A 26,125-nucleotide genomic window follows, 5' to 3' on the forward strand; every position below is an offset into this window, starting at 1 on the left:
AAAAGGGAAGTTTGTTGGTTTGGTTCCTTAAAGGTGCTATGAATGCAGGCATCCCCAAACCTCGGCCCTCCAGATGTTTTGGACTACAATTCCCATCATCCCTGACCATTGGTCCTGTTAGCTAGGGATCATGGGAGTTGTAGGCCAAAACATCTGGAGGGCCGAGGTTTGGGGGATGCCTGTATGAATGCATATGCACAGAAAATCCTAAAACTCTCCTTGTGGTTTTTCCCAGGGGAAGGGCTGGTGAGGAGAATGGGCAGCTGGGCACTGGAAGATGACTAGAGCACTGCTTGATTTTAGAGAAGGGACATGTAGTTTACGGAAACAACTGAAGTGACATTTCTGGTGTGACTAACTTTTCAAATCAGCCTTGTGAAAATAATGTTTTTAGGTCTCTACTTTGGGTCTTATTTGTATTGTTTTTAGACCTATCATTAGTTTTTGGTTTTTTTGTATGATGGGAAATTGCCTTGAAACTTAAATAAATAAATACTTCCATAAATTAATAAATAACAGCAGTTATGTTTTTTCTTTGCCAAGACTCTCCAAGTGCCAAGACTCTCCAAGCTCCTTTTCTGTGTAGCTGCCACACAACTCAAGCGCCTTCCTTTGCAGCCACCTTAGAACTGGAGCTGGGGCAGAGATTGCCACACAACAGGATGGCATCCACCCATCTCTGCAGCTTTGAAGTTGGGAGGAAGACTGGCCTCTTGCCCTACCCACAGACCCACCATGGTGGAAGAGGGTGATTCATTTACACACTGGGCAACCACTGGCCTTGCTGCCTTTGAGGTGGTTCACCTGCGTCTGGGCTGTACCACTTCAGACTTCAGGTGGGAGATGACAAGACAGAATGCTCCTCCATAGAAGCCGGGTAGGTTTGGATCTGGCTTCCTTCCAAATACACCTTTTTTGTACTTGAAGGGTATTTTGCTGTTGTTGTTGGTGCTCTGCTGGTTCAGAGGAACAATCCATTATATGAGCCCTTTCAGAAGTGATATATTCCAGAGACAGGATTATACATGCACGATGCATATAGTAAGGTCATGTTTCTTAAGTCAAAGAGTTTGTTCTGCTTGGCATCTAGAGGGCCTGTGCTTACCCACAGAGAAGTTCTGAGTGCAGAATAGGTTCCAATACACTAACTCCAGCAGGTTCAAGGCCTAGATTGCTGGAGACATTATTGTAGATTATCAGGCATATAAGCAGCCTCTCAGGTGACTGGAAAGGACTAGTTACTGAACTGGTAACATATCTGCACTTATCTACAAGTTCATCAGAAGACTGACAATAATTCCCAAAGAACAGATTGTCCATCAGTACCAATCCTCCCTTAAGTGATGCATTCAGTTAGAAGGTAGTGACAGGTAAACTCTAGGGCAGAAGTAGCCAGATATTGCTATAGTTTGGGTGGTGCTGATGGGAGTTGCTGGCCAGCATGACCCCAAGGGCACACTGATTGCCTCTGCAGGGGATGCTTGCACAGTCCACATAGAGCAGTGTTTCCCAACCTTGTGCCTCCAGCTGTTTTCGGACTACAATTCCCATCATTCCTGACCACTGGTCTTGCTAGCTAGGGATGATGGGAGTTGTAGTCCCAAAACATCTGGAGGCACAAGGTTGGGAAACACTGACATAGAGCAACAGTAAGCAACAGCAGCAACTGCTATTCACAGATCTTGCCCACACACCCCATGAACACTGAACGCCTTAGAAAACATCACAAAATCTTCTGCAACACTCATGAGATCCTTGGACATAAGCATCAATGTGGAAAGGCTCCCATGAAGCTTGAAAGCCACCAGCACAGAAAGACGGGGGGAAAGGTACAGTAGCTCCCTGTCTATTTGAGGGGAAGGGCAAGAAAATACAGTGGTACCTCGAGTTACAAATGCCTCAGGTTACAAACTCTGCTAACCTGGAAGAGTTACCTCGAGTTGAGAACTTTGCCCCAGGATGGGAATGGAAATCATGTACTGGCAGCGCAGCGGCAGCTAGAGGCCCTATTAGCGAAAGCATGCCTCTAGTTAAGAACAGTTTCAGGTTAAGAACAGACCCCCGGAACGAATTAAGTTCGTAACTAGAGGTACACTGAGGAAAGGAGGAAAGCAAGGAAAATGAAGGATGGATACAAGTCAGACATTTTGGAAATGCACGTTTGCCAACCGGAACACTCACTTCTGGATTTGCGGGGTTTGGGAGCCAAAACGTTCGAGTTGCAAGGTGTTCGAGAACCAAGGTACAACTGTAAAGCCAAATACAGTTGTACCTTGGTTTTTTGGAAGCCGAACGTCCAATGGGGCTCTGCAGCTTCTGATTGGAGCTTCCTGCAGCCAATCAGAAGCCGTGCTTTGGTTTCTGAATGTTTTGGAAGTTGAACAGACTTCCGGAAAGAATTCCGTTCGACTTCCAAGGTAGGGCTGTACAGGAAAGCATAATAAAACCAAGTGGGGTGGGAGAAAAAGAAATGAAGTTCCTATGCATTAGCGGTGTCTGAAGTCATATTTAAAATGCCTAGCTGCCCATGTCCATGGAGGAAAGCAGATGAAACCCCTACAAGGTTGCCACATGGTTGCCCCTGGCCATTACCTCCGTGTACTTGCTGGGATGCTGAGATTGGCTGCGACTTAGACACTACATGCATGCAGCAAAAAAACGACACCTACAAAAGCCACACTTGCCAGCTTATACATGGCCTGCTCATGTGGCTCATAGAACAGCTGGAGCAATGCTGAGGTACTCAGCCTTTGCCAACCTGGTGCCCTTCAGACATTTTCAACTCCCAACTCGCATCAGCCCCAGCAAGCCAGGGATGGTGGGAGTTGGTCTGGGGAACCTGTGGCCCTGCAGATGAAGCTGGACTATTACCCCTCACCACTGGCCATGTGATGGACTCGAGTCCAACGACATCTGGAGAGAAGCAGGTTTCCCATGTCTGTTCTAAGGAAACTCTGTGCCTTCACAGAAGATAGTTTGAAAACAAATTGTCTATTCTCCTGGCAATGACTCTCTAGGGATGTTTCTCAACCTTGGGTCCCCAGCTGTTGTTGGACTACAACTCCCATCATCCCTAGTTAGCAAGATCAGTGGTCTGGGATGATGGGAGTTGTACTCCAACAACAGCAGGGGACCCAAGGTTGAGAAAGAGGGCTCTAGAATCTTGGACAGACCTTCAGAGTCATTGGCCTAACAGAGGGGCATGTCTTTTACCTCGTTTGAACTCCTCCAGCACAGCGTCCAGCTTGGTGTCGTTGAAGACAAAGTGGAGTGGGTGATTGTAGAATTTGATGATGGTGCTGAGAGGGGTACAGTCATCAGGATCCACCAGGGCCAGGTCCTTTACGTACAGCATATCCACCAGGTTGGTGCGCTCGTCCTCGTAGATGGGGATGCGGGTGTAGCCGCTCTGCATGATCGTTGACATGTTGTTAAAGTCCAGCACAGCGTTGGCATTGAGCATGAAGCACTCATCCAGCGGCGTCAGCACATCCTCCACGGTTTTGTTGCGCAGGGCACTCTTGCTGAACTCTTCCCGAACAAACTCGTTGTAGGGGTCACTGTTGCGCACCATGTCCAGGATCTTCTCCCGCAGGAGGCACGTGCTGGTGTCGCGCTGCAGGGCCAGTTCCAGCACCTTGCTCAGGGGCAGCGACAGGGGGAAAGTGAGCAGCATGAAGAGCTGCGTGAGCCACAGCCCGCGCGGGGCCAGCGAGAGCCCCCACCGCGAGCTGACGGCGAAGGGCAGCACCTCCGCCAGCAGGAAGACCAAGCCGGCGGCCCCGAGCACGGCAGGCGCCAGCATCCCCACGGCTTGGTAGAAGAGCACGGCCAAGGCAGCGTGCGCCACGGAGCCCAGCAGCAGCAGCGAGCACAGCACGAAGGCGCCGCGCTGCCGGAGCGGCTCCAGCGCCTTGGAGGCCTCGCGCTCCCACTCGGAGCCGCAGTCGCGCAGTACGTACAGCTCCGCCGGGTCCAGCCACAGGGTGCTGAGCTGCAGGGTGCGCAGCAAGGCCAGCAGCGCCAGCAGCAGCGCCACCAGGGAGCCCAGCAGCCAGGGGGGCAGCGAGGGCGCCAAGGCCACGGCCGACACGCGCCCCTCGCCCTCCTCCTCCGTCACCAGGATGGCGTCGCCCGGGGCGGCCGGCGCCCACGGCTGCCCGGGCCCCGCGGGGCTGCACAAGTGGAAGCGGCCGCGGGGGCCTCCGGGGGCCACCTGCACCGTCACCAGCGCCGCGTGCTCCCCGACGGCCCGCGCGCCCTGAGCCAGGACCTGGGGCGCCGCCGCCGCCGCCGGAGAGGCCGTAGAGGCGCGAAGGCCGTCTCGGGGGGGCGCCGCCGCGCAGGGGGCCTCGGCCGGCACGAACGCCCCCCACGGCCAGCTGTGGTTGCTGAGGCCGGTGCCGTAGAGACGCAGGCGGAGCGTGGCCCCCGGCGCGGCGCGAATGAGGCCCCCGGCGGCCGAGGCGCCCTCCTCCAGGCGGAAGCCCATCACCCGCGGCGCCCGAGCCGGGCCGGAGTCCCCGGGCGTGGCGGCGGCCTCGGTGGCTGGGCGGGCCCGAGACTCGCTTTGCGCGGCCGCCGCGCCCCTCCGCCACAGCGCGGCCCCCGACGCGGCCCAGCCGCACAGCAGCAGCAACAGCAGCAGCGGCGGCGGCCCCACCAGCCCTCGGCCGCTGCCCACCATCGCCAGAGCCGCCGCAGCCGCAGCAGCAGCGACAGAGGGGAGGGGCCGAGCCCAGAGAAGGTCAGCTGACTGCTCCGCCGCCGGCGCCTCCGAACTTGCCTGCGAGCGCCCGGGCCAATACACGCGAGGAGCCGAAGGAGTCCAGCCAATGGGCACGCAGGGGGCGTGGCCGAGGGAGCGGGGAGCAAGTTCGGCGGAGCCGTGTTATAAACAAGGCGGAGAAGAGGAGGGAGGGGTTGCGGGGGGAGAGCTGCGATTTAAAGGGGCCGCGTCTCTCTGTTGCGCTGGTCTCGGGAGGCGGGGTTTAAAAGCCCCCTTTGCCGCTTTCTCGTGGCTCTGACCCCCCACCCAGTGCAGATAGCAGCGGGCTGTGCGGCTTCAGACCCCATGCATTCTTATTCGGGAGCAAAGCCCCGTGCTGCTCAGTGGTACTTACTCCGAATTACAGGTGCAAATAGCATTTAACTGTATGGAAGGACGCTTCTCCCCCCCCCCAGCTCCCCCTCGTTCCTATGCGATCCAGTTGCATGCTTACTCGGGAGCAGGTCCCAGGGCCACGGAGGATTTGAGCCCCGCAGTACTTCAGATAGTGCACGCTCTTCAAAAGACGGTGCACGGGCATGTCGCTTGTTGGATCAACAGCTTGGCTTACCTTCTGCAAGAGGTGACCTTGACATGATAGAAGCTTATAAAATCAAGCATGGTTTGGATAAAGTTTTTCTCTCTCATAACACGAGAACCCATGAACATCCAGTGAAGCTGAATGCTGGAAGATTCAGGCCAGATAACAAAATCAAATCCTGCTTGCGCTTTCCCCAAACATCTGGTGAGCCACTGTGAGAACAGAATGCTGGACTGGATGGGCCACTAGCCTGATCCAGCAGACTCTGCTGATGTTCTTGTGGTTAGCCATGTATCCTCAACCTTGTAAACTGTAGCATGCCATATGTACCAATCTGACTTGAGCATTTAAAGCCTTTGGCAGAACATGCGCTGCATGTTCAACTTCTTCATCCGGTAGTGAGGGCCAGGACACCAGGATCTGTTGCTGGAGATGGATGCCTCATTCTGCCTTATTCCAGAGACACTGGGGGGGTGTGAACCTGAGACCCCACTGGGGTGTGGACCTGAGCATGTAAAGCAGGTGCTCTGCCACTAGGGATGGAAGAAGGCACCCTTCTGTTCTGTCCTATACTTGTCGCAAATAGCACTGTTTCTATTCTGCTGCTGTTCGTCTTCTGCCAAAAATACATTATTTGTCTCACTGTCTACTGTGATGAAATTAGGTCACTAGCATAATTAATTTTTGTGCAAAGGAAACACAATGCAAATGGGGGGGGGGACACACATAATAAGCTGAGTCTCATTTGTGGACTGAAAGCATGAACAACAGTGAATACCAGTTGTATTCACTGGATTGCTTTCTGTTCCAGACATGATTTTTGTTGGGGAGAGTGGCCAAAGTTGTTTTTTAAGAAATCAAAGTTTCTTGGGAAGATGCAGGAAAATACCGGGGCTGCTGCTAGGAGGGGGCAGTACCTCAAATAATTGAGTACTTTCAATGCTTTTCAATAATATTTGTGGACCAGGGGAGCAGCTGCTCCCCTGTCCCCCTTGGCTATGCCCATGGGGACACACAAATGAAAAGATTCCAAGAGCTCTGGCCAGGTAAAGGAATAATTTTTAGAAAGTTTTAAGTTGATAATAATAAGACAAATTCCAGTAGCAATCCAGTTTTTAGAAAAACATGAATGGTATGCTTTGACCTTGAAACTATGAAACTAGAGCTGATGAAGAATAAACCGAAACAGGGCCTTGTCCTGGATTTCTAAAAACTGGATTGCTACTGGAATTTGTCTTATTATTTCTAAAATAAATACTTAAAACTTTCTAAAAATTATTCCTTTACCTGGCCAGAGCTCTTGGAATCTTTTCATTTGATTTTCTCAACTCTCCAAGGACTCCAATTTATTTGTATTTCAACATGGGGACACACAAGCAAACAATTGCAATCTTCATTCCCACTTCTGTCCCACTGTGCTATGATCCCTCTCCTCAAACAACATTGGAAGCGGACTTCTATCAACTCAAGAGGATTGGCCCTCTTGCTTGCTCTACCCCTCCAAGATGATAGTGAAGGGTCTTCCGCAGGTCTGCTGCCTGAGATCTTCACTGGAGATGCTGGATCTTGTGAACATAAAGCCTGTGTGCAGTCATGGAGATAGAGGCCCTCTCCAAATATACGTGGAATACAATCTGAGTCAAAGGCACGAGGCCACACGAGAACACAAGAAGTGCCATTGATCCGAAACATGTAGTCCAGTATTGTCTCTGCTGAGAGGCAACAGTTGTGGTTTATTATATTTATATATTTATTTAAAACATTCTTAGACAATCTTCAGGCAAAAATGGTTCCTGGGGTGGCTTAACAGAGACAGGTCCTGCCATCAAGCTTACAGTCCAAAAGACACAACACAAACGGAAAAAGGAATGAGAGCGAGAAGCGGGGGCAAATCCAGACCCGGGTTCTTAATTGCAAAGGTCTTATAATGACTAGCAATTAAGGTGAGGAGAGACCAAATGTTGCTGGTCTCGCAGCAGAGTTATGGCATGCCCCGATTCTCTCTCTTCCTCTGCTGCAGGCTTACAAATATAGAATCATAGAATCGTAGAGTTGGAAGAGACCACAAGGGCCACCCAGTCCAACCCCCTGCCAAGCAGGAAACACCATCAAAGCATTCTTGACATATGGCTGTCAAGCCTCTGCTTAAAGACCTCCAAAGAAGGAGACTCCACCACACTCCTTGGTAGCAAACTCCACTGCCAAACAGCTCTTACTGTCAGGAAGTTCTTCCTAATGTTTAGGTGGAATCTTTTTTCTTGTACAGTTTGAATCCATTGCTCCGTGTCCGCTTCTCTATACAAAGAAAGCTCTGCGACCTCAGGGCCAAGGAGAGACATTTAGCAACTGGCTTTTAAAAAAGTAGATTGCAGTAGGCTCCTGGTCCAGGTTTGGGACCCTGACATGAGAGGGGGCTGGGGGGATTAACCCATTGTACCCCACTATGGTCTCAAAGCAGATCGTGGCACCCTAGACCTGCAATTTGCATGCCCGTTTTTGTGTGTGTGTGTGTGTGTCCCATTAGCTCCTTTAACTGGAGATGCAAGGACCCGGGACCTTCTTGCTTGCAGTGCCAGTTGTAGGATTTGAGGGGCCATGCAGCAAGGGACCCTCAAGCAACTCTCCTTAACCTTGAAGAGGAGGGGTGTGCAAACTGCTCCCTGGCAAGACTGCCCAATCTTGCTACCCTCTAGAGCTGACCCCACAAACGTCCTCTTCTCTTCCTCACCCAAGAGCAAAAAGGCCCTTGCCGTAGATGCCACATAGCAGGAAGTCAATGTGGGAAAGCCAGGAACATTAGCCACCCTGCTTCTCTCTTCAAAAGAAGAAGGGTCCCGGGCAGAAATCTGACCCTTTCAAACTGGGCATGTCCAGGGTCGTCTTCTAGTTCTTGATACTATTTCCTTGGTCTGTTCTTGTGCAACTCCAGCTGATTTCATTTGATAGGTGGTCTCCCTGGCAGATTGTGCCCTGTGGGTCAGATTTATTTGTCCCTCATTCTGCTGCCTTTTAAATTTTTTATTATACTGTATATCAACAGCGCAAACATAAAACAAAACCAGTGCAACCACTGGAGTCTAATAGCGAAAGGTGCCCAGAAGCAGAGACAAAATTGGGGAGTAGTTTAAGTTGTTTTTTTAGTGGCCCTGGTTTCCAGTCCCTGTCTGGGGTGGCTGGCAAAAATAGTATAAAAACACACACCATTTTGTTTCTTTTCATTGTTACTGCTTTGTTTTTGCTATTTTAGGCACAGTAGCAGTGATAAGTGTAAAAGCTGACAACCCCATTGGATTCTGACCTTGGAAATTAAGTCTAGGACTGGGTGATATATCGTCCAAAGCCGGTTTGAAATCCCTATTGTGATATTGGCTTCATAAATTTTGACCTGGCTATATCACAAATGATGTTTTGTGTGTATCCTATGTGAGAAGAACCACGGAGTCAGCCAGTGCATCTCCGTAGCTCCATCCTTAAATCAGACATCGTGATATTTCAGTATATTGCAGTGTTTAGCTGGTTGATGATGTTGGAAACCAGATATTGCCCAGCCCTAATAAAGTCCCACTGACTTCTATGCAACCCGCTTTCAGGTATGTTTCTGCAGGATCATACCCTTGTTATCCTATGACTCTGAGAGCAAATCCACTTAGAGGCTTTGAAAGAAAAGTCACCAAGATTTTACACCACACCTTGATTTGGTAATATTTATTACATAATAATAATAATAATAATAATTATCTTTTTAAAAGCTTTTCTCCCTCTTGGGAGCTAGGATCTTAGGTTTAGTGTTTGTATTTTAAAATCAGAAAAAAAGACAATAAATTACATCATGTCACCCACAAAGGGGCAAATGCTGAAAAACCGTTGTGCTTTCCTTAGGAATAATAATAATAACAACAACAACATTTTTTAAAAAAGGGAAATAAAAATCACAATAATCCCCACACACAAAACAAAATTTTAAAACTCAGACAAAAAGCTACATTCAAATGAGACACATATACAGTCTAATTAAAGCTGCTTAGAAGCACAGACATCCATTGAAAATAGCCCTGGAGGCAGGAAAAGGGATCCTGCAGTTTTAAAAAACCAGTCACAAAGCAAATGAAGGAACTATTCCCTTGCCTCAGTTACAGTTCCAGAATCAAGTATTGCTAACCTAACCCAACATTTCAAAGTCAATTGTACTTAAGAAAATGCAGGAAGAGAATTAAGAAATACTGGCCTGGACTGGCCATGCAGGAGAATAATGGGGTAAAATCATGAGTTTTTCTTCAAATGTTTATTAAAAATAAACAAATCCATGCAATCAGAGAACTAGCTCAGCAGGGAAGAAAGATCTAACCCAGCCCTCTCCCTGCTTTCCCACCTGATGTGCTAGTGTTCTGCTTGTTGGAACTTTTTGACTTCACCACTCCAACACTCTAACTTTCCTTCTGCTGAACCTCCAACACTGCCGTTAGACTACTAGGCAGGTTGTCATCCCACAGCAGGCCTGAAAACTAAACCAAAATATAGCCCCCTTGTGGGTTTTACCCCCACTGCCTGACTGAGCCAGAAGCCACTTGGAGATCTGCAGTAAGTACTCTCAGGGTCGCCAACTGAGAGTTGGGAGGGGAACCAGCCAAGCTTCTAGTTTGTACCTTCACAGCAGATGACATGCTGAAATCAGCAGATCACGGTATGGAGCTAAGCATTACTTCCCACTGCTGTTCTCAGATCGAGCTGCTGTTGAAGGCACATCAACAGATGGGATTCAAAATGTTGGCAACCCTTCATTTTATGCTCGATGGATGTCCAAGTGGGGCTAAAAGTCTGTGACTTTGCTCAGAGCCATGAACTTACTAAGGAAATGGTAACACTGCTTGGCTTGCAAGCCCACCACCTTCCCAAACCTATTTTGGCCCTGTAAAAGAGGTTTGGGGGCCAAGATTCCAGCCACTTGGAATTTGGCAATGTTCCTTTGCCAGCTTAGTGCCCTCCAGAAGTTTTGGACACAACTCCCATCAGCCTTGTGATCTACAGGCCTTCCGCTAGGCGGGCAGCTAATTTTGGTGAAACAACTGAGGACAGCAAATATGAAATCATGTCGTTTTTTAAAATTATATTTTTAGTGGAGGGGGCACAATTCGTATTTCCTGCTTCAGGTACAAAAACCTCTTGGGTGTCTTTACCCACAAACATGTTTCCCATGAGAAACTGCAATGTTTGAAGTGCAATGCTGTGCTATAAAAGTTCAATCCTGCTGCACCATTTAATAGAACATCAACACATCTGGGTACAATCATACAGTCATTGTGCGATGGCCCCTTCCTCCCCAAGCCAAACCCGGTGACCAAATTTTAGATCTCTTTTTGCACTCCTGTACCCACTTACTTAGGGACACGGCTGGCGTTGTGGGTTAAACCACAGAGCCTAGGGCTTGCCAATCAGAAGGTTGGCGGTTCAAATCCCCGCGACGGGGTGAGCTCCCGTTGCTCGGTCCCAACTCCTGCCAACCTAGCAGTTCGAAAGCACGTCAAAGTGCAAGTAGATAAATAGGTACCGCTCCAGCGGGAAGGTAAGCGGCGTTTCCGTGCGCTGCTCTGGTTCACCAGAAGCGGCTTAGTCATGCTAACCACATGACCCAGAAGCTGTATGCCGGCTCCCTCGGCCAATAAAGCAAGATGAGCGCCGCAACCCCAGAATCGGTCACAACTGGACCTAATAGTCAGGGGTCCCTTTACCTTTACCCACTTACTTGGGAGTAAACCCACCTGAACACAGTGGGACTTGCTTCCAAGTGAAGAGGCCCAGGACTGGGCTGCCAGTGTGGGGTTCCACTCCAACTCCATTTTGGTTTATGGGAAATTGCAGCGAACGAATATTGCCTTTCATCCAAACACTCCTACCTAGAGAGGTTCACGTTCTGCCTACATCAATTTTCACGTGCTTTTTGTGCAGATATATACTTGTACTTTACACTCTGACTCATGAAACACAAGTCCTCAAGTGAAAGAAACTCCGACAGCAGCAGGCACCTGTCACGGAATAAGCCACGACTCTGGGCTGAGAGATGCAAGGGGAACACTCTGGAGAACAGGCAACACTGACTCTCTACAGTGAGAGTGACTGAATCATCTAAGCTCCATCTGACTGCAACTCTTACCCAACCCCAGCAGACGGTGGCTGGAAAGGGCCAAGTGATCCCTGGCCTTGGGCGATGTGATACAGCTGCCTTCCATCCTGCCTTGGTTCCTTATCTCCTACCCTGGGTTTGGTGTCTTCTCCTGGATTAGACACCTCATCATTTTAGAAAGAGGAATGGGGAACCCTGTGGCCCTCCAAATACTGTGAGATTTCCCTTCCCAACAGCCCCAGCCACCTCCCGCAATAGTCAGGGATGATGGGAGTTGTAGTCCAGCAACATCCCGAGGGTCACAGGCTCCTCAGCTCTGCAACAGAACAACATGCCCGGGTGCAGAGAAAGTAAAAGGGGGGTCATAGACAGCAGCATCAAAAATACTGCATTACTTGCAGAGCTAAATATGTCTCTCCAGCCCCTGCTCCAGCCCCCTCCCCTTCTGGTCCTTCTGCCACTGAACCCTGTACAACCCAAAGAGTTTCTGACAGGTTTCATTGGAGATCAAATGAAGTGAATCTGGAGAGTCAACCAGAATGTGCAGACAGACTTTTTAAGAGCATGAGGGCCATCTGGCAGAGTCTTCAGCAGGCATATGCAAACACAGATTATTTCTGCCCTTGGACAAGTTTCCCCAAAACAAAAAAGCCACAAACCCAGGACTCCTCACGGGTTACTGGAGAGATTCAGATGAACCTTGGAAAAGACCAGTCATGGTGGGCACCCACTGGCCAGTACCTGTAATGTTACTATTAGCAGTAACTGTAGTATTTATATAATGCCATTGGTGTGCATGGGTGCTTTACAAAAGGGCAGGTCCCTGCCCTGAGGGGCTTACAATTTCTCATTTGACACCAAGCAGATGAAGGGAAGGGAAATGGGAGATGGGGTGCACACAGGTAAAGTGTGTGCAGCAGTTCAATTGCCAGTGCTTAAGCTTTGTTGCCAGGCAGCCTTTCCCCAACCAGGCGCCCTCTAGAAGATGCACAGGACTACAACTCCCATCAGCATGTATGAATGTGTGATGCTGGGGATGAATGGATCACGGCTGTGTGGTCTGCGGTTAGTGTACAAAGGCTTCACAGAGAAGGCAGGTTCTGAAGGAAGTAAAAGAGGTGGCATTAGGCAGGTGGCCCTGGGGACAGTGCCAGGCAAGGGGGCATGAAGGTGCATCAAGGACAAAAGGCAAGGGGGTGGGCAGGAGACCTTTGTGGGGCTGAGGGCTGTGGAGCTGGAGGGCAAATATCAGAGGAGCATGTTCGGAGCAGAGGTCTTGAACATGTCACCCTCCAAATCTCCAGGGTGGTTTTGACAAGTGTGTTTGAAAATGTTCCTGAGCTCCATTTAGTAAGGTGGAGAGTGGAGACCTAAATGTGAGATGTCTGCACACCACCCAAATCCCCTCGGGGCAAACTGAACCAGCAGCAATGGCTGGGCTGGATTCATTCTGTAGTGAGGCATAATGAAAAGACTCTTGGCCACTGAAAATTACTGTATATTCTTGCGTATAAGACTACTTTTTAACCCAGGAAAGTCTTCTCAAAAGTTGGGGGTCGTCTTATACGCCGAGTCGTATTTCTTATACGGCGAGTATATCCCAAACGCTATATTTTAACTGGAAAAGTTGGGGGTCGTCTTATACGCCCAGTCGCCTTATACGCCGGAATATATGGAAATCCTCAACGTGGCTGTGTCCTGATTCCACCCAGTGGAAAGTCATCTATCCAAAGTAACTACAGAAGAATGGAGGGGACCCCTCCAAGTGGTGTCATTTCCCCCATAATAAGTGACTGCATGAATTTGCTGTTTTCACACATGCCATTGAAGGTTGCCTCCACTGGGCTTAAGGGGTAAACCACCACCAATTTAGATAGAAATCAGGCTTTACAGGAACAAAGCAAAAGACAATTTATTATTTCAGTTATGACTGAAAACTCCTGCATCTGGAAACCCTTCGGGGCTGTTCCTGTGCTGCAACTGCCATTGTCACTTCCAACTCTGCTAAGTCCCAAAAGGCACCGCATACAAGATCTGGGAATTGTCACTGGCTCTGTTAGATTTCTGCATGAGACCTTGAAACTAGGAGCCGAGCAGAGCGGATCATTCTTGGCCTGATCTGCACAGGAGAAGAAATCGGCAGAAGGGACTGTACCATTGGAGTCTGTATCTGAATGTTCCCCACCCCCCACCCCATGTAAAAACAAACAAGAGCAACAACTAAGAGAACATAAACTCCCTGCAAGTAGAGAAGAGCACAACAAATTCTAGCCCTGCCTTCTCCCTGCTACAATCATTTCTTGTTTTCCAGGGAGCTTTTCATACAGCACACCGGGAAAGCATTCGTGAAGTGACACAATTCATCTAATTATCCTTGGGGCACACTTTCTTCAGTGGGAATGAGGAAGCAACAGTTCCCATCCCTCCAAGCAGAAACACTCTCACCCACCGCTGCCCCTGGAGGCAGGCCAGGGACAGAGGGCAGGTTCCAGCAACTTTTAAACCCTGCTTAGTTCCTAGATGTTTGTCAGACACTCGCCTCCTGTCCAGTGCCCAATGGGCTGGATAAAAACATAAAAATATAACACAACAACAGAACAGACCCCCCCAGACAACACGCAAGATACAGAACTTCCTGAGACAAAAAAAGGGTTCTTGTCCTCTCACCAGGGGGCTGCTGTTGCCTTCGTAGGACCCCAGCAGCTGCCCTGCTCCCTTCTGGCCAGTTCTGTGTGGTCTCTCTACCTGCCAGCCTCTGGATTGGAGGCAGGGGGGGGCACTCTTCACAAGGTGGTCTCAGCTGGAGAAGAGCCAGGTGTGCTCCAGAATAGGGTTCCTCTCTTCTAAATGGGCCTGGCCGTGCTGCCGTTTTGTCTCTTTCTGTTTGTTTAAATAAAAAGCTGGTGTAGAAAAGCAAGCAGGGAGCAAGCTCCCTTTGGAAATCTTCAGGGCAGCCAGCCCCTCCCCAACCCCCGCCTGAAATGAAAACAGGTGCATCCAGATCACAGCACACAGTTTGGGCTTTGGCCCTTTGTGACCAAGTTCCCTTTGGTATCCAGAACCCGCATCCTTTTCGTCAGCAGCTGGGCAGCTGTTTCCATGGTCAGGCTGCCGGCCGTTGATGGATCAAACTGTCCTGCAAAGGAAGAGTGGATGTGTGGATGTGTGGATGTGGGGAGAGCTTAGAGAGAAAAATCATCTGGATATTCTCCCTCCCTGGCTGCAGCCACTACCTGAGGTTTGTAGGTACACAATCAAAATCCTCTTGTGGGCACTGGTGTGTTCCCTGCCACCGCCCCCCAGTTCTCGTCTTTGGAAGGCAAAACCAACCAGACTGGGTCGCCCAAAGGCCGGGGTCAGACGACGTTGTCTGGGGGGCTGTGGTTTGCTTTGTTGTGTTGGCAGTTCCTCTCGTTCAAAAGGCTGGTTGTTTCGTCCGTCACTGAGGTCTCCACCTTTTCTGACAAGGAGGTGTCCAATTTGGGGGTGCCGCCATCAGGAGACTGGGGGCAGCTCTCGAGACGGGAGGCCATGAGACCATTTTGATACTGGAGGCGTGTGATCTGCCGGGTGGAGAAGGAGATAGAAGCTGAACCCTCAACACATTATAATAGGTTATTATTTATACCCCGCCCATCTGGCTGGGTTTCCCAGTGTGTGCTCAGTGTGCACAATTCCTCCCCCCCCCCCCCGCAAAATTTTGCATGATAAAAGCAAAATTCCATAATGCATATACAGTGGGGGGGAGTATTTGATCCCCTGCTAAATTTGCCCATTTGCCCTCTGATGAAGAAATGACCAGTCCATAATTTTAATGGTAGGTTGCAAAAGATGACTTAGTACTTGGTGGCAAAACCCTTGTTGGCAATTACAGAGGTCAGGTTTGCACAGGAGGTATTTTGTCCCACTCCTCTTTGCAGATCTTCTCCATGTCAGTAAGATTTCGAGGCTGATGCGTAGCTACTCGAACCTTCAGCTCCCTCCACAGATTTTTGATGGGATTAAGGTCTGGAGATTGGCTAGGCCACTCCAAGACCTTAATGTGCTTCTTCTTGAGCCACTCCTTTGTTGCCTTGGCCGTGTGTTTTGGGTCATTGTCATGCTGGAATACCCATCCTCAACCCATTTTCAATGCCCTGGCTGAGGGAAGGAGGTGCTCACCCAAGATTTGACAATACATGGTCCCATCCATCGTCCCTTTGATGTGGTGAAAGTGTTCTGTCCCCTTAGCAGAAAAACACCCCCAAGGCATAGGATGTCACCCTCCATGTTTGACAGTGGGGATGGTGTTCTTGGGGTCGTAGGCAGCATTCCTCCTCCTCCAAACACAGAAAGTTGAGTTGATGCCTAAGAGCTCAATTTTGGTCTCATCTGACCACAACACTTTCAACCAGTTCTCCTCTGGGTCATTCAGATGTGCATTGGCAAACTGCAGATGGGCCTGTACATGTGCTGTCTTGAGCAAGGGGACCCTGCGGGCTCTGCAAGATCTCAGTCCTTCACAGCGTAGTGTGTTACCAACCATTTTCATAGTGACTATGGTCCCAGCTGCCCTGAGATCATCGACAAGTTCCCCCCGTGTAGTTCTGGGCTCCTTCATCACCGTTCTCAAGATCATTGCAACTCCATGAGATGAGATCTTGCATGGAGCCCCAGACCGAGGGAGATTGACAGTTATTTTGTGTTTCTTACATTTGCGAATTATTGCACCAACTGTTGTCACCTTTCATCAAGCTGCTTGGTAATAGTCTTGTAGCCCAGTCCAGCCTTGCACAGGTCAACAATCTTGTCCCTGACATCCTTGGACAGCTCTTTGGTCTTGGTCAGGGTGGCTACTTTGGAATCTGCTGGATTGATTGCTTCTCTCGACAGGTGTCTTTTGCACAGGTACTGTAACGAGCTGGGATTACAGGTAAGACCTCTCCCTTACAACAGGTGCTTCTAATCTCAGCTCATTACATACAGTGAAGATACCAGGTAGCGTGACATCTGGCTGGTTGATAGGGGATCAAATACTTATTTCACTCATTATAATGCACATCAATCTCTGACTTTTGTCTTCTGGGTTTCTGGGGGTTTTCCTGTTGTTATTCTGTCTCTCACGGCTACAATAAACATTAAAATTATGGACTGGTCATATCTTCATCAGAGGGCAAACGGGCAAATTTAGCAGGGGATCAAATACTTTCCCCCCTCACTGTATGTTATGTAAATTTATTATTATTATTAAAATAGTATAAGTGCATCTTAAATACACACATGTATACATACTTGCCTGTTTTGCTTAACAAATTCTGTTTCTGGTAATCATGAGGAAATCCAGGTGACACGCTGCGCTTTGACTGACAGAAAAGGTACTTACTTAGATCTCTGCCTCTTGACTTTTGAATTTTCCCAAGGCATCGCCAGCACATGTACAACCATAAGGACTAGAAACGTATTTTATAAAAATTGCTGAGACACTCAGGTTGCAGAATTTTTGCACTCAGGACTTGCACTTGCACAGAACACCAACAGTCCTGGCTAAAGATACCCAAGGGAACATCTACCTCAGACAGGGGGGTGGGGGGGCATCACATGATGGGATGCTCATCCGCACAAAATAACTTCCTTCACACAGGAAAAGCTAGGATGTTAGGGAGGAGGCTGCAATCTTTCTCCCTGACAAACTAGCTTCCTCTGTGGAAAGATTATTTGCTTTTTTTATATGGAGGGCAGCTGTGTGCTATCCTGCAAGCCACTCCCTGTAGTCTGAAGCAGGAGAAGTCTGGCCCTTTCTCAGCTCAAGGGCCGCATTCCCTTCTAGACAAATTTCTGAGGGCTGCTTGTCAGTGGTGGGCCAGGACCCAAAGTGGGCAGGGCAACACATGTTCATTTACTCACACACCCCCTACAGCCGAGTGCCTCTTGAGACTCAGGCCCAAGGCCTACCTTAATATACTGCAGGTCCGTAAGGGCGCGGACGCTGAAGTCAGAGATGTACTGGGAGCTGGCGCTGGCGTTGAGCTGGTTGTTGCTGCCGCTGAAGTTGGAGGAGATGGAGTCAGAGCGCTCATGGTAGCAGAGGGAGGCCGACCGATTCAGATTGCTCAAGTGAGATGGAGAACGCACCTCTGAAACTAGACACAGAGAAGAGTGAGCCAGGGACCAAACCGCGCCCTCACTACCACCCCCCCCCAGCCTCTGCTTCGAACTGTCTCGCCACCCACACAAAAAGTGATGCCACCCAAGAGGGGTGTAAGCCAATGGAAAGGGCTGTCCATGTATTCTCTGGCTGCATGAACAATTTGCTTTTCGTTCAAATTGGATCAACTTGTTTGTTGTTTTTACCGCCAGCTTTTTAAACTACACTTAAAAAAGTAACAACCAAGAAAGAAAGAAAAAAGCACAGAGGAGCAGGGGAGATGGGTCAAGGCAGCTTTTGCCTACCCAGTCCCCTCCAGAAGTTTTGGACAGAATCCCCATCAGCCGCAGTAAACACATCTGGGGCTGTTTGGGCTAAAATTTGGACTGGGCTATGCAGCGCAGCACAATTTTTGTAAAGAAAACAATCCGCAGCCCAGTGCATTTTCATTTCCAATTAATGTATCCCAAATCCCATCTTTTGCCAGTCTGGTGCCCCCCAGAAAGCAGCCCCTCTCCTGCGGGGCTGAGTTAATGCGACCTGCCAGGCAAGGGGTTAATGTGCACCTCTCACACCATGCACAAGGGTTGTTTACCTGACACCCTGGGAAACAAAGATGCTCGGGGCATAAGAGGCTGGTGCTGGGGTACGACAGGCAAAGCTAGAACCCGACATGGACACAGAGAAGAACAGGAAGGAGAGAGAGATGCAAAAGGAGAAGTCAAAGAAACCTTTGCTTATGGAGAAAGACCACACAGCCCCTTTGCGGAATTGTTGCTAGCCCATTCTGGTGCCCCCGGCAGAAAGCCCAAATGGCATGGCCTCCCCCATAAGTCCACGCCTGCTCGTGCTTGCCACAGGGCATCCTCCCCTGGAAGCCTCTCCGTGGAAATGGACTGTTGTGCTGTTATGAAGCTCTGGCTGCTTCCAATCGACCTTGTGCAGGGGAACGTCCTGGTGGCCAAGGACAGGATCAGTGCCCCCTGCACTGCCACTCATAGGAACATCCCAAGCCCATGGCCAGCGGTGCCCACCTCGCCTGGCCTGAGGCAGCTTCTCAGATAGAGGCCTGATTGAGAGGCAGGGAAGGGAAGAGCTCCCAGGGGGAGAGGGGGAGAAGAAAGGGAAGCTCCCAGGTGTGAGAGAATGGCCATGATCTACCTTTCAGAGAGGACTCTGCATTTTCTGTGATCTTTCTTTCTCTGTTCTGCTTTTTATTTACGGTACTTTCTTTTACCTTATTGTATCATGAAAAAGCTTTAATAATATCTTATGAAGAAAATCAGATAGAGGTTTATATCAAGGGAAGAGTGCAAGGGAAGTTAGGGCTTGCCAATCAGAAGGTCGGTGGTTTGAATCCCCGCGACGGGGTGAGCTCCCGTTGCTTGGTCCCAGCTCCTGCCAACCTAGCAGTTCGAAAGCACCTCAAAGTGCAAGTAGATAAAAAGGTACCGCTACAGCGGGAAGGTAAACGGCGTTTCTGTGCGCTGCTCTGGTTCACCAGAAGCGGCTTTGTCATGCTGGCCACATGACCTGGAAGCTGTACACCGGCTCCCTCGGCCAATAACGCGAGATGAGCGCGCAACCCCAGAGTCGGTCACGACTGGACCTAATGGTCAGGGGTCCCTTTACCTTTACCTTTATGAAGAAAATCAGATAGAGGTTTATATCAAGGGAAGAGTGCAAGGGAAGTTGTGAAATGTGTTGAACCACAAGTAGTTGTTGGGATGAAAACCCAATAATGTGAAACACTGGCTCATGGGTGGGGAATCTCAGCCTCAGTGGCTGAATACTGCCTTCCAGGCCTCTCTGTCTGGCACTCTGGGGCTCCCCACAGGCCTTACCCCTCACAGGTCCTGCTTCATGCCCCCCCCCCAATTGTTCTGGCCTGGCTAGGTCTCCTTAAACTCTATCCTCCTTCCTAACAAGCAAGAGAGGAATGTGTATGTGTGGAAACTAGCTTGCTCAATAAAAGTGACTTCAGGCTTTGGACCTGCCACCCTGGCATGTGGCCCCCGGAAGATTCCCCAGAAGGGAAAGTGGCCCTTGTGCTGAGAAAGGTCCCCCAGCCCTGCTTTAGATGGAAAGGAGCCACCTGGCATTCTGTGGCGCAGGGCCATGTGCACGAGGCCGACCGCTAGGGGGCAGAAGTCTAACATCAAATATGGCAGTAACCCAAGAAGTGGCAGATTCCACTTTCTTCAAGCTGAAAAGTCTCTGTGTCAGGGCAGGGATGGGCAGTCGGTGGCCTGTGAGCCCTAGCTGGCCCCTGAAGCAATTTTATCTGGCCCTTGAAATGCACTCTTCCCTCCACCTTCACCTCCAATCTTCCTGGCTGGCTAACCTTCCTCCTCTTTGACAATGCCCCGTTCTGCCTCCCCTGACCCAGCTTGCTGCCCATCTCTGAGTCCTCTCCTTTTACACTGAGGAAACCGAAGAAGTGAGCACACAGAAGCAGATCCACAGATGTAGAACGAGGTGGTGGCACCTCAGGGGTGGGGGGAGAGTCCGGTGTTAAATTACTGGAGAGTTTGTTCCCACGCTTGCACACTTAGGCTGATGGGAATTTTCCTGCAGGTCACTCCTCCCCAAACAAACAAACAAAAAAACTTAATACACTACAAAGGATTGTCTATATCTGTCCCTGTTTGTTGTCCTTTGATCTTGTCTCCACTGAGAACTGTTCTGAGCCTGACCTCTCTGCGGTGGAATTTCCTTGGTCTGACCACCACCTCATCTCCTTCAGCATTGCACATGGACGGCCCTCCCTACATTCTGCCTTTCCCATCCTGGGGAGGGGACGAAGCTCAGTGGCAGAGCATCTGCCTTGAATGCAACGGGTCCCCTAAGCAATCCCTGGCATCACCAGGTAGGGCTGGAAGACACCCGCTCTCTGGAATCCTGGAAAGCTGCTGCCAGTCAGTGTAGGCAATACTGAGGAAGGCAGACCAATGCTCTGACTCAGCGTAACACAGCTTTCTATGTGGCTGTTTACCTTCCACGGTAGTGGGTGTAACATGACTGCTATGTGGAAGGAAAGGAAAGATACAATTCACCTGAGTGGTGATTTGAAAGGGGGGGGAACCTTCCCCCCCCCATCAATGGCTTATTTAGCACTAAGCACTCATTCATTCATGCAAGATGGCAGCAAATGGAGTATGAAGCTCAAGAGCTTGCAACTGAGCAGGGCAATTTCTGGAATATACTTCTGGTCCTTCTTCCATCCCCTAGAGCAGGGGTGGCCAACTCCCAGGAGGCTGCGATCTACTCACGGAGGTAAAAACTGGCAGTGATCTACCCCCTTTTGGGGGCTTCAGGTCAAGGTTGTTGAACTTTTTCTATGAAGGAAAGCCCTGTTTTGGGGGGGGGGTTCAGGTCCAAGTTGTTGAGCTTTTTAGGGAGGAGGAAAGCCCTGGTTTTTTGTTTGTTCAGGTCAAACTTGTTGACCTTTTAGGGTGAAAGAAAGCCACATTTTGGGGGGGGGGGTGCAGGGCAAAAATGTTGAGCTTTTTTTTAGGGGAGCTAAAGCTGTTGAGCTGCTTTGGGCGGAGCCAGTGATCTACCAGTGATCTACCACAGATGTCCAGTGATCTACTGGTAGATCACGATCTACCTGTTGGACGTGCCTGCCCTAGAGGACAGAGTTAGGGGCAGATGGGGCTAGTAAACCTGGGAAGGGAACCCATCTAGAAGAAGGCAAACTCTGATCCTGAACCTCCGCTGCCTTGAATAACATCATTCAGGAGTAAACCAAATCCAGAGTGGAGTCCCTAAGCTGGTTGGATGGCACCTTGTACACCTTTTTCCAGCAATTCCTGCAGCTAAGCTGGTGCCAAAGGTCTTGCTCTACTTTCCTTTTGACCACATCGGAGAGGCCAAGAAATGGGTCTCGTTGTCTGCGCAGCCCAGGTCATTTCAGTACTGCCAGCACAGTGGTTTGCCTTCACGCCCTGAGGTGCACTCCACTGTCTCTCAAGACAAAGGGATGCCAACAGAGGACAAAGTGGCCCTCAAGAAGCGAGAAGCAAACAGCTCCTGATTTAGGGCCTCAAGACTGTATGCAGAAGATCCCAGGTTCAAACCCTTTACATAGGGGAAGCCAATGTGGTCCCTCAAGATTTGAACTCCAAATCCCTTCAGCCCCAGCCAGCAAGGCCAGCCAATGATTAGTGGAAACAGGAGGATGCCGGCCTCTTGCTGCCCTAACATCTTGCTTTAAAGGACTGTGGGTCTTGGGCTGGGGAAGTCCTGCGTGACACCTTAGAGAGCTGCTTCTGCGCTACATGGAGAAACAAGCCTAAGTTGGGAGAAAGCAACTTCATATGCTTGTGGGGGGCTGCTTTGTGGTTTCTGGTTGCCACAGCCCAAGGGTTATTTCAGCCCGCTCTCCAGATGAGAGCCAGGACCTCTTGCAATGTCCTAGTGAGGTTCAGCTCCTGAATTCATGGCTGGCTGCACAGGAGTCCAAAGCTGTGCCCCAGAAACCTCTGATACTGCAAGGGCGCCCTAAGCATGGAAGGACCATAGCTTGGTAGAACTTGAGCTTTGCATGCAAAACGTCCCAGGTTTAATCCCCAAAATCTCCAAGTAGGACTGGGAAAGACCCCTCTCCGAAAGAGCTCTCTCTCAAGAGCTATTGCCAGTCTCCTCCAGGATTGGGAGGTGCAGCTACGAGGGGAAAGCAAAACATCTTGGGATGGGCATGGCTGCCAGGATGAACTGTATTCTGGAAGGGTGCCTGATGTGTATTCTGCAGCACAACCCCTTTTGATGGAGGGGAAGCACAAGAAAGACACCCCTGCGAACAATTAGGCCCACCCATTTATGGAGCACATGCACTTTGGCCGAAAGAGGAGAGTTGAGCCCTCCTTCTCTCCCATGGAATCTGCCTTCCCTTCCCTTCCCTTATAAGTGAATGGTGGGCACAACTTTTTGCTACCATGCCTTTAGGCAGAGGGGGCAAGTGTGTGTGGCCCTCCCAAAGTTGCCAGACTACAGCTCTCATCATCCTTAACCACTGGCTATACTGGCTGGGGCTGAAGTCCATCAGGGTTTGCATGCCCTGGTGGACAGCCACTGAGGGGGCTTGGTAAAAACAATACTTCCTGGGCCCAGCTTGCCTCATGGCTTGCCAGCTGACCATGCCCACCCTCAAGGACTGCCACTGACAGACAGAGGGATCAGGCTCCACTGGGAAGGGTGCCTGGCACCATGCCCCTTTTCTGGCCGTCTCCCTTTGGCCCCCCCTCTGCACGCAGGTCCTTACTTGTGGTGACCAACGGGCTCAATGCCATCACTCCGTAATAGGAGAAAGGACCGGTCTCAAATTTCATATTCTCCTTGCCGGCCTCCACCTCCACTTTGCCCTGTGAGAAAGACAAAGAGTCACGTGAGATTCTCAGGAGCTTCCATGAAGCAGCCAGAGTCAGCAGCAGTTGCCACTGCGGTAAAGGGATCTTTCAATGAGAAGGTGAAAAATGGCACACAGGCTTCCAAGGGGCGGGGGCGGCGAGCACAGTTAGCCTACGATTGTCAGCCTCTACCTGCAACAAACAGGTGTGGAAGAAATTTGGGTGTTTCTTTAGGGAGCACCTGTATTTGTGTGCATATGCGGTGTTGTAAGGTAAATGTGTAGGTTAAGTATAATCTTTAAATTAAAGTATGTGTTAGGTTGGAAGCAGGTGGCAGTGTGTGCAGTTGGAAATGACTGGTGATTGGATAAGAGCTTGAAAAGGAGTTTAAATGCCGATGGGAGACAATTTGGAAGCCGAGTTGGGGCAAGAGGTGGATGTGAAGAGAGGAGTTGGAGGGCAGCAGAGCTGGTTGAGTAGAGGAGGGTCAGTATTGTTATCAGCCTTCGCTTTGTAAGAGACAAAGGAACAAAGAGATAATTCCAAACTGAGGCCAAATGCTCACATGTTACTAAATTGCTTCACTGCACCACGTGCCTCTTGACTGGCTATGTAAGAGGTGAGAAAAGTTCAGAACCAAGTATCTGTGGTGGCAGCAGAAACAAAGGGAATTGAGAAACACCCACCAGAAACACGGCTGGGGCAAGACGTCTTTGAAGGAGTGAAAAGGTGGCAGAGGGGAGTTGAGGGGAGCCTGTGGGTTGTGCCAGAGCAGCCCCCATGGATGGTTAAGTCCAGTTAAAGGCGACTAAGGGGTGTGGCGTTCACCTGACTTTTCAAGCTGAGCACCACATAGCTGCGAGGGGAGGGGGCATGGCAGGACAGCACCCTCAGCACACATGCTGGAAGGCCTCACAGGCTTGCCCCTGCCCCTCACAGACTGTCAGCTCACCCAGTATCGCTTCCCACAATCCTCCTGGCCCCCTGGGTGGGGGACCCCCAATCACCCCTGACCACTGGCCATGCTGGACTGAGGAAAGTTGGGAGTCCGGCATCATCCAGAGGGCATCAGTTTAGCCATTCCTGTCCCATTCCACACAATGGAGGGTGTGAGCCTCATGTCGGAGGTCCAATGCTGCCCTCTACCTGGCCCTCAGGATGCTCCTCTCCATCCCTGCTCTCAGCACTCCTTGGGTGGTTGGGTGAGGAAAACTCTGACTTTTGCATGGCTGGAATGCAGCTGGCTGTAGCAAAGTCTCATTTGTTGCTCCTCCCACTTTTTGCCCTGGCCCCGCCCACTGCTGCCTTAAAAATGGTGGGAATCTTTCCCTCCCTGCTTCCAAACGCCAAAGGGATTGGATTACCTGCAGGATGAGGATGAAGAAGTCGGCCGGCTTGTTCCTGTTGAAGAGGAAGTGCTGGGGGCACTTCTTGTTTTCCTCATCGTACTTCAGCTCATTGATGACGTCGCGGTGCTTGAGCAAGCGAAGCAGGATCTTTTCCGAAATGAGGGAGGGGGTGAACTGTGTAACTTCTACAAAAAGCAGACGGGGGGCATGCAAGTCAGACCCCAGAGGGAAACATCCAGGGGAACTAAACTTTTGGTGCAGGTCCAGGCATTGCAAAGAAGTGGGAGCAGTGAAACCCAGAAAAAAGCAGATTGGGGGCGGCCGGGGTGGGGTGGGGGGAACGTGTACTGAAACCAGAAATTCAGGCTGTTATTGACCTGACATTTTTTCACTCTCAGTGGGTGAGAATTGTTGGGGAAGGGCAGGGGTCAGCAGCAGAACACCTGCTTTGCATGCAGAAAGGCCCATCCCCAAAGGCTTCTCCAGGTGGGTCTGGGAGAGAGCCACTGCCTGTCACTGCGGATGATACAGAGCCAGGCCAGGTTCACACCAAACATTCAAAGTGCTACGGTACTACTTTGAACAGTCACGGCTTCCTCCAAAGAATTCTGGGAGCTGTAGTTTGTTAAAGGTATGGAGAGCTGCAAAGAGAATCCCTCCCAGATCTACAACGAATCGCTTTGGCCATCAGTCAGTCTTCACTGGGAACTCTGGGAATTGTACCTCTGCTGTTTTCATCTTACCGTTGATTTTGTTTTTTGTTTGTTTGTTTAAATAGCAGCCTTTAAATGTATCTATTGATAACTTTATAGTTCCATTCTTTTTGTAAATAGCTTTGAGGTCTTTTTTTCTTACTATCAAGTGGTATGCAAATTTTATGAAATAAATAACAACTTAATAAAAGGTCCAGTGAGAGCTGGACCATAAAGAAGGCTGATCGCCGAAGAATTGATGCTTTTGAATTATGGTGCTGGAGGAGACTCTTGAGAGTCCCATGGACTGCAAGAAGATCAAACCTATCCATTCTTAAGGAAATCAGCCCTGAGTGCTCCCTGGAAGGACAGATCGTGAAGCTGAGGCTCCAATACTTTGGCCACCTCATGAGAAGAGAAGAATCCTTGGAAAAGACCCTGATGTTGGGAAAGATTGAGGGCACTAGGAGAAGGGGACGACAGAGGACAAGATGGTTGGACAGTGTTCTCGAAGCTACGAACATGAGTTTGACCAAACTGCGGGAGGCAGTGCAAGACAGGAGTGCCTGGCGTGCTCTGGTCCATGGGGTCACGAAGAGTTGGACACGACTAAACGACTAAACAACAACAAAAAACCAACAGGCAGGTACAGAAGTGCCCTGGGATTTCCCCTGTCATAATCTATATTATATATTCTCTCGGTCTCAGTCTCTGCCTCTCTCAGTGGGGGCTTCCCTGGCAATGAGTTTCCCTTCTCAGCTGGCTTTGCCATTTCCGCTTTCTCCTGCCCCCACAAGCAAATGGTTGTACCTAAGGTGGACTCAGAGCAGACTGACCAAAAGCTGTGGACCTTAGTTAGCCATGCCATTAATTGCAGTGAGTCTACTCTGAGTAGGACCAGCACGGGATACAACCTACGTTGACCTATCTTCAGTTGTAGCCTAACCTTGGCTGGCTCCCTCCCTAGAAACTTGGCAACCATGTTGGGGCTGTGTTTTGTTGACTTTGCTGCAAGGAAGAGATGCAGAGGAAGAGGGGGGAGGATAAACAGACAGACCCAGCAGCAACCTCCCATTCAAGCCTAAAGCCACAGCAGACAGGATAATGGAGGGCTTGTCTTTCTCAGAAGGTAAATCCCCTGTAATTTGTGAATGAGACAATGGGAATGGCCTTCTCATAAGG

General features: G+C 50.0%; 2 protein-coding genes across 4 annotated transcripts in view; both read right to left on the bottom strand.

Moving 5' to 3' along the window:
- Positions 1-4,723, bottom strand: part of CNNM3 (cyclin and CBS domain divalent metal cation transport mediator 3) — a 28,755-nt gene extending 24,032 nt beyond the window's left edge. Inside the window, exon 1 of one of the 2 annotated variants that reach the window (XM_035118860.2) lies at positions 3,214-4,721. In XM_035118860.2, coding sequence (XP_034974751.2) covers positions 3,214-4,687 — 1,474 coding nt within the window. In that variant the 5' untranslated portion in view covers positions 4,688-4,721. Of the gene's footprint in view, positions 1-3,213 lie in introns of both variants that reach the window. The other variant, XM_060276439.1, reaches the window with a different exon arrangement.
- A 1,672-nt stretch (positions 4,724-6,395) lies between these two features.
- The window catches only part of CNNM4 (cyclin and CBS domain divalent metal cation transport mediator 4), a 60,807-nt gene continuing 41,077 nt past the window's right edge, over positions 6,396-26,125 (bottom strand). Inside the window, exons 4-8 of one of the 2 annotated variants that reach the window (XM_035118157.2) lie at positions 24,267-24,436; positions 22,818-22,917; positions 18,147-18,212; positions 17,359-17,546; positions 6,396-14,990 (exon numbers count right to left, since the gene is read on the bottom strand). In XM_035118157.2, coding sequence (XP_034974048.2) covers positions 14,784-14,990; positions 17,359-17,546; positions 18,147-18,212; positions 22,818-22,917; positions 24,267-24,436 — 731 coding nt within the window. In that variant the 3' untranslated portion in view covers positions 6,396-14,783. The remainder of the gene's footprint in view (positions 14,991-17,358; positions 17,547-18,146; positions 18,213-22,817; positions 22,918-24,266; positions 24,437-26,125) is intronic. The other variant, XM_035118158.2, reaches the window with a different exon arrangement.

This window comes from Zootoca vivipara, chromosome 6 (assembly GCF_963506605.1).
Source record: "Zootoca vivipara chromosome 6, rZooViv1.1, whole genome shotgun sequence".
In the NCBI taxonomy this organism is placed as follows: Eukaryota; Metazoa; Chordata; class Lepidosauria; order Squamata; family Lacertidae; genus Zootoca; species Zootoca vivipara.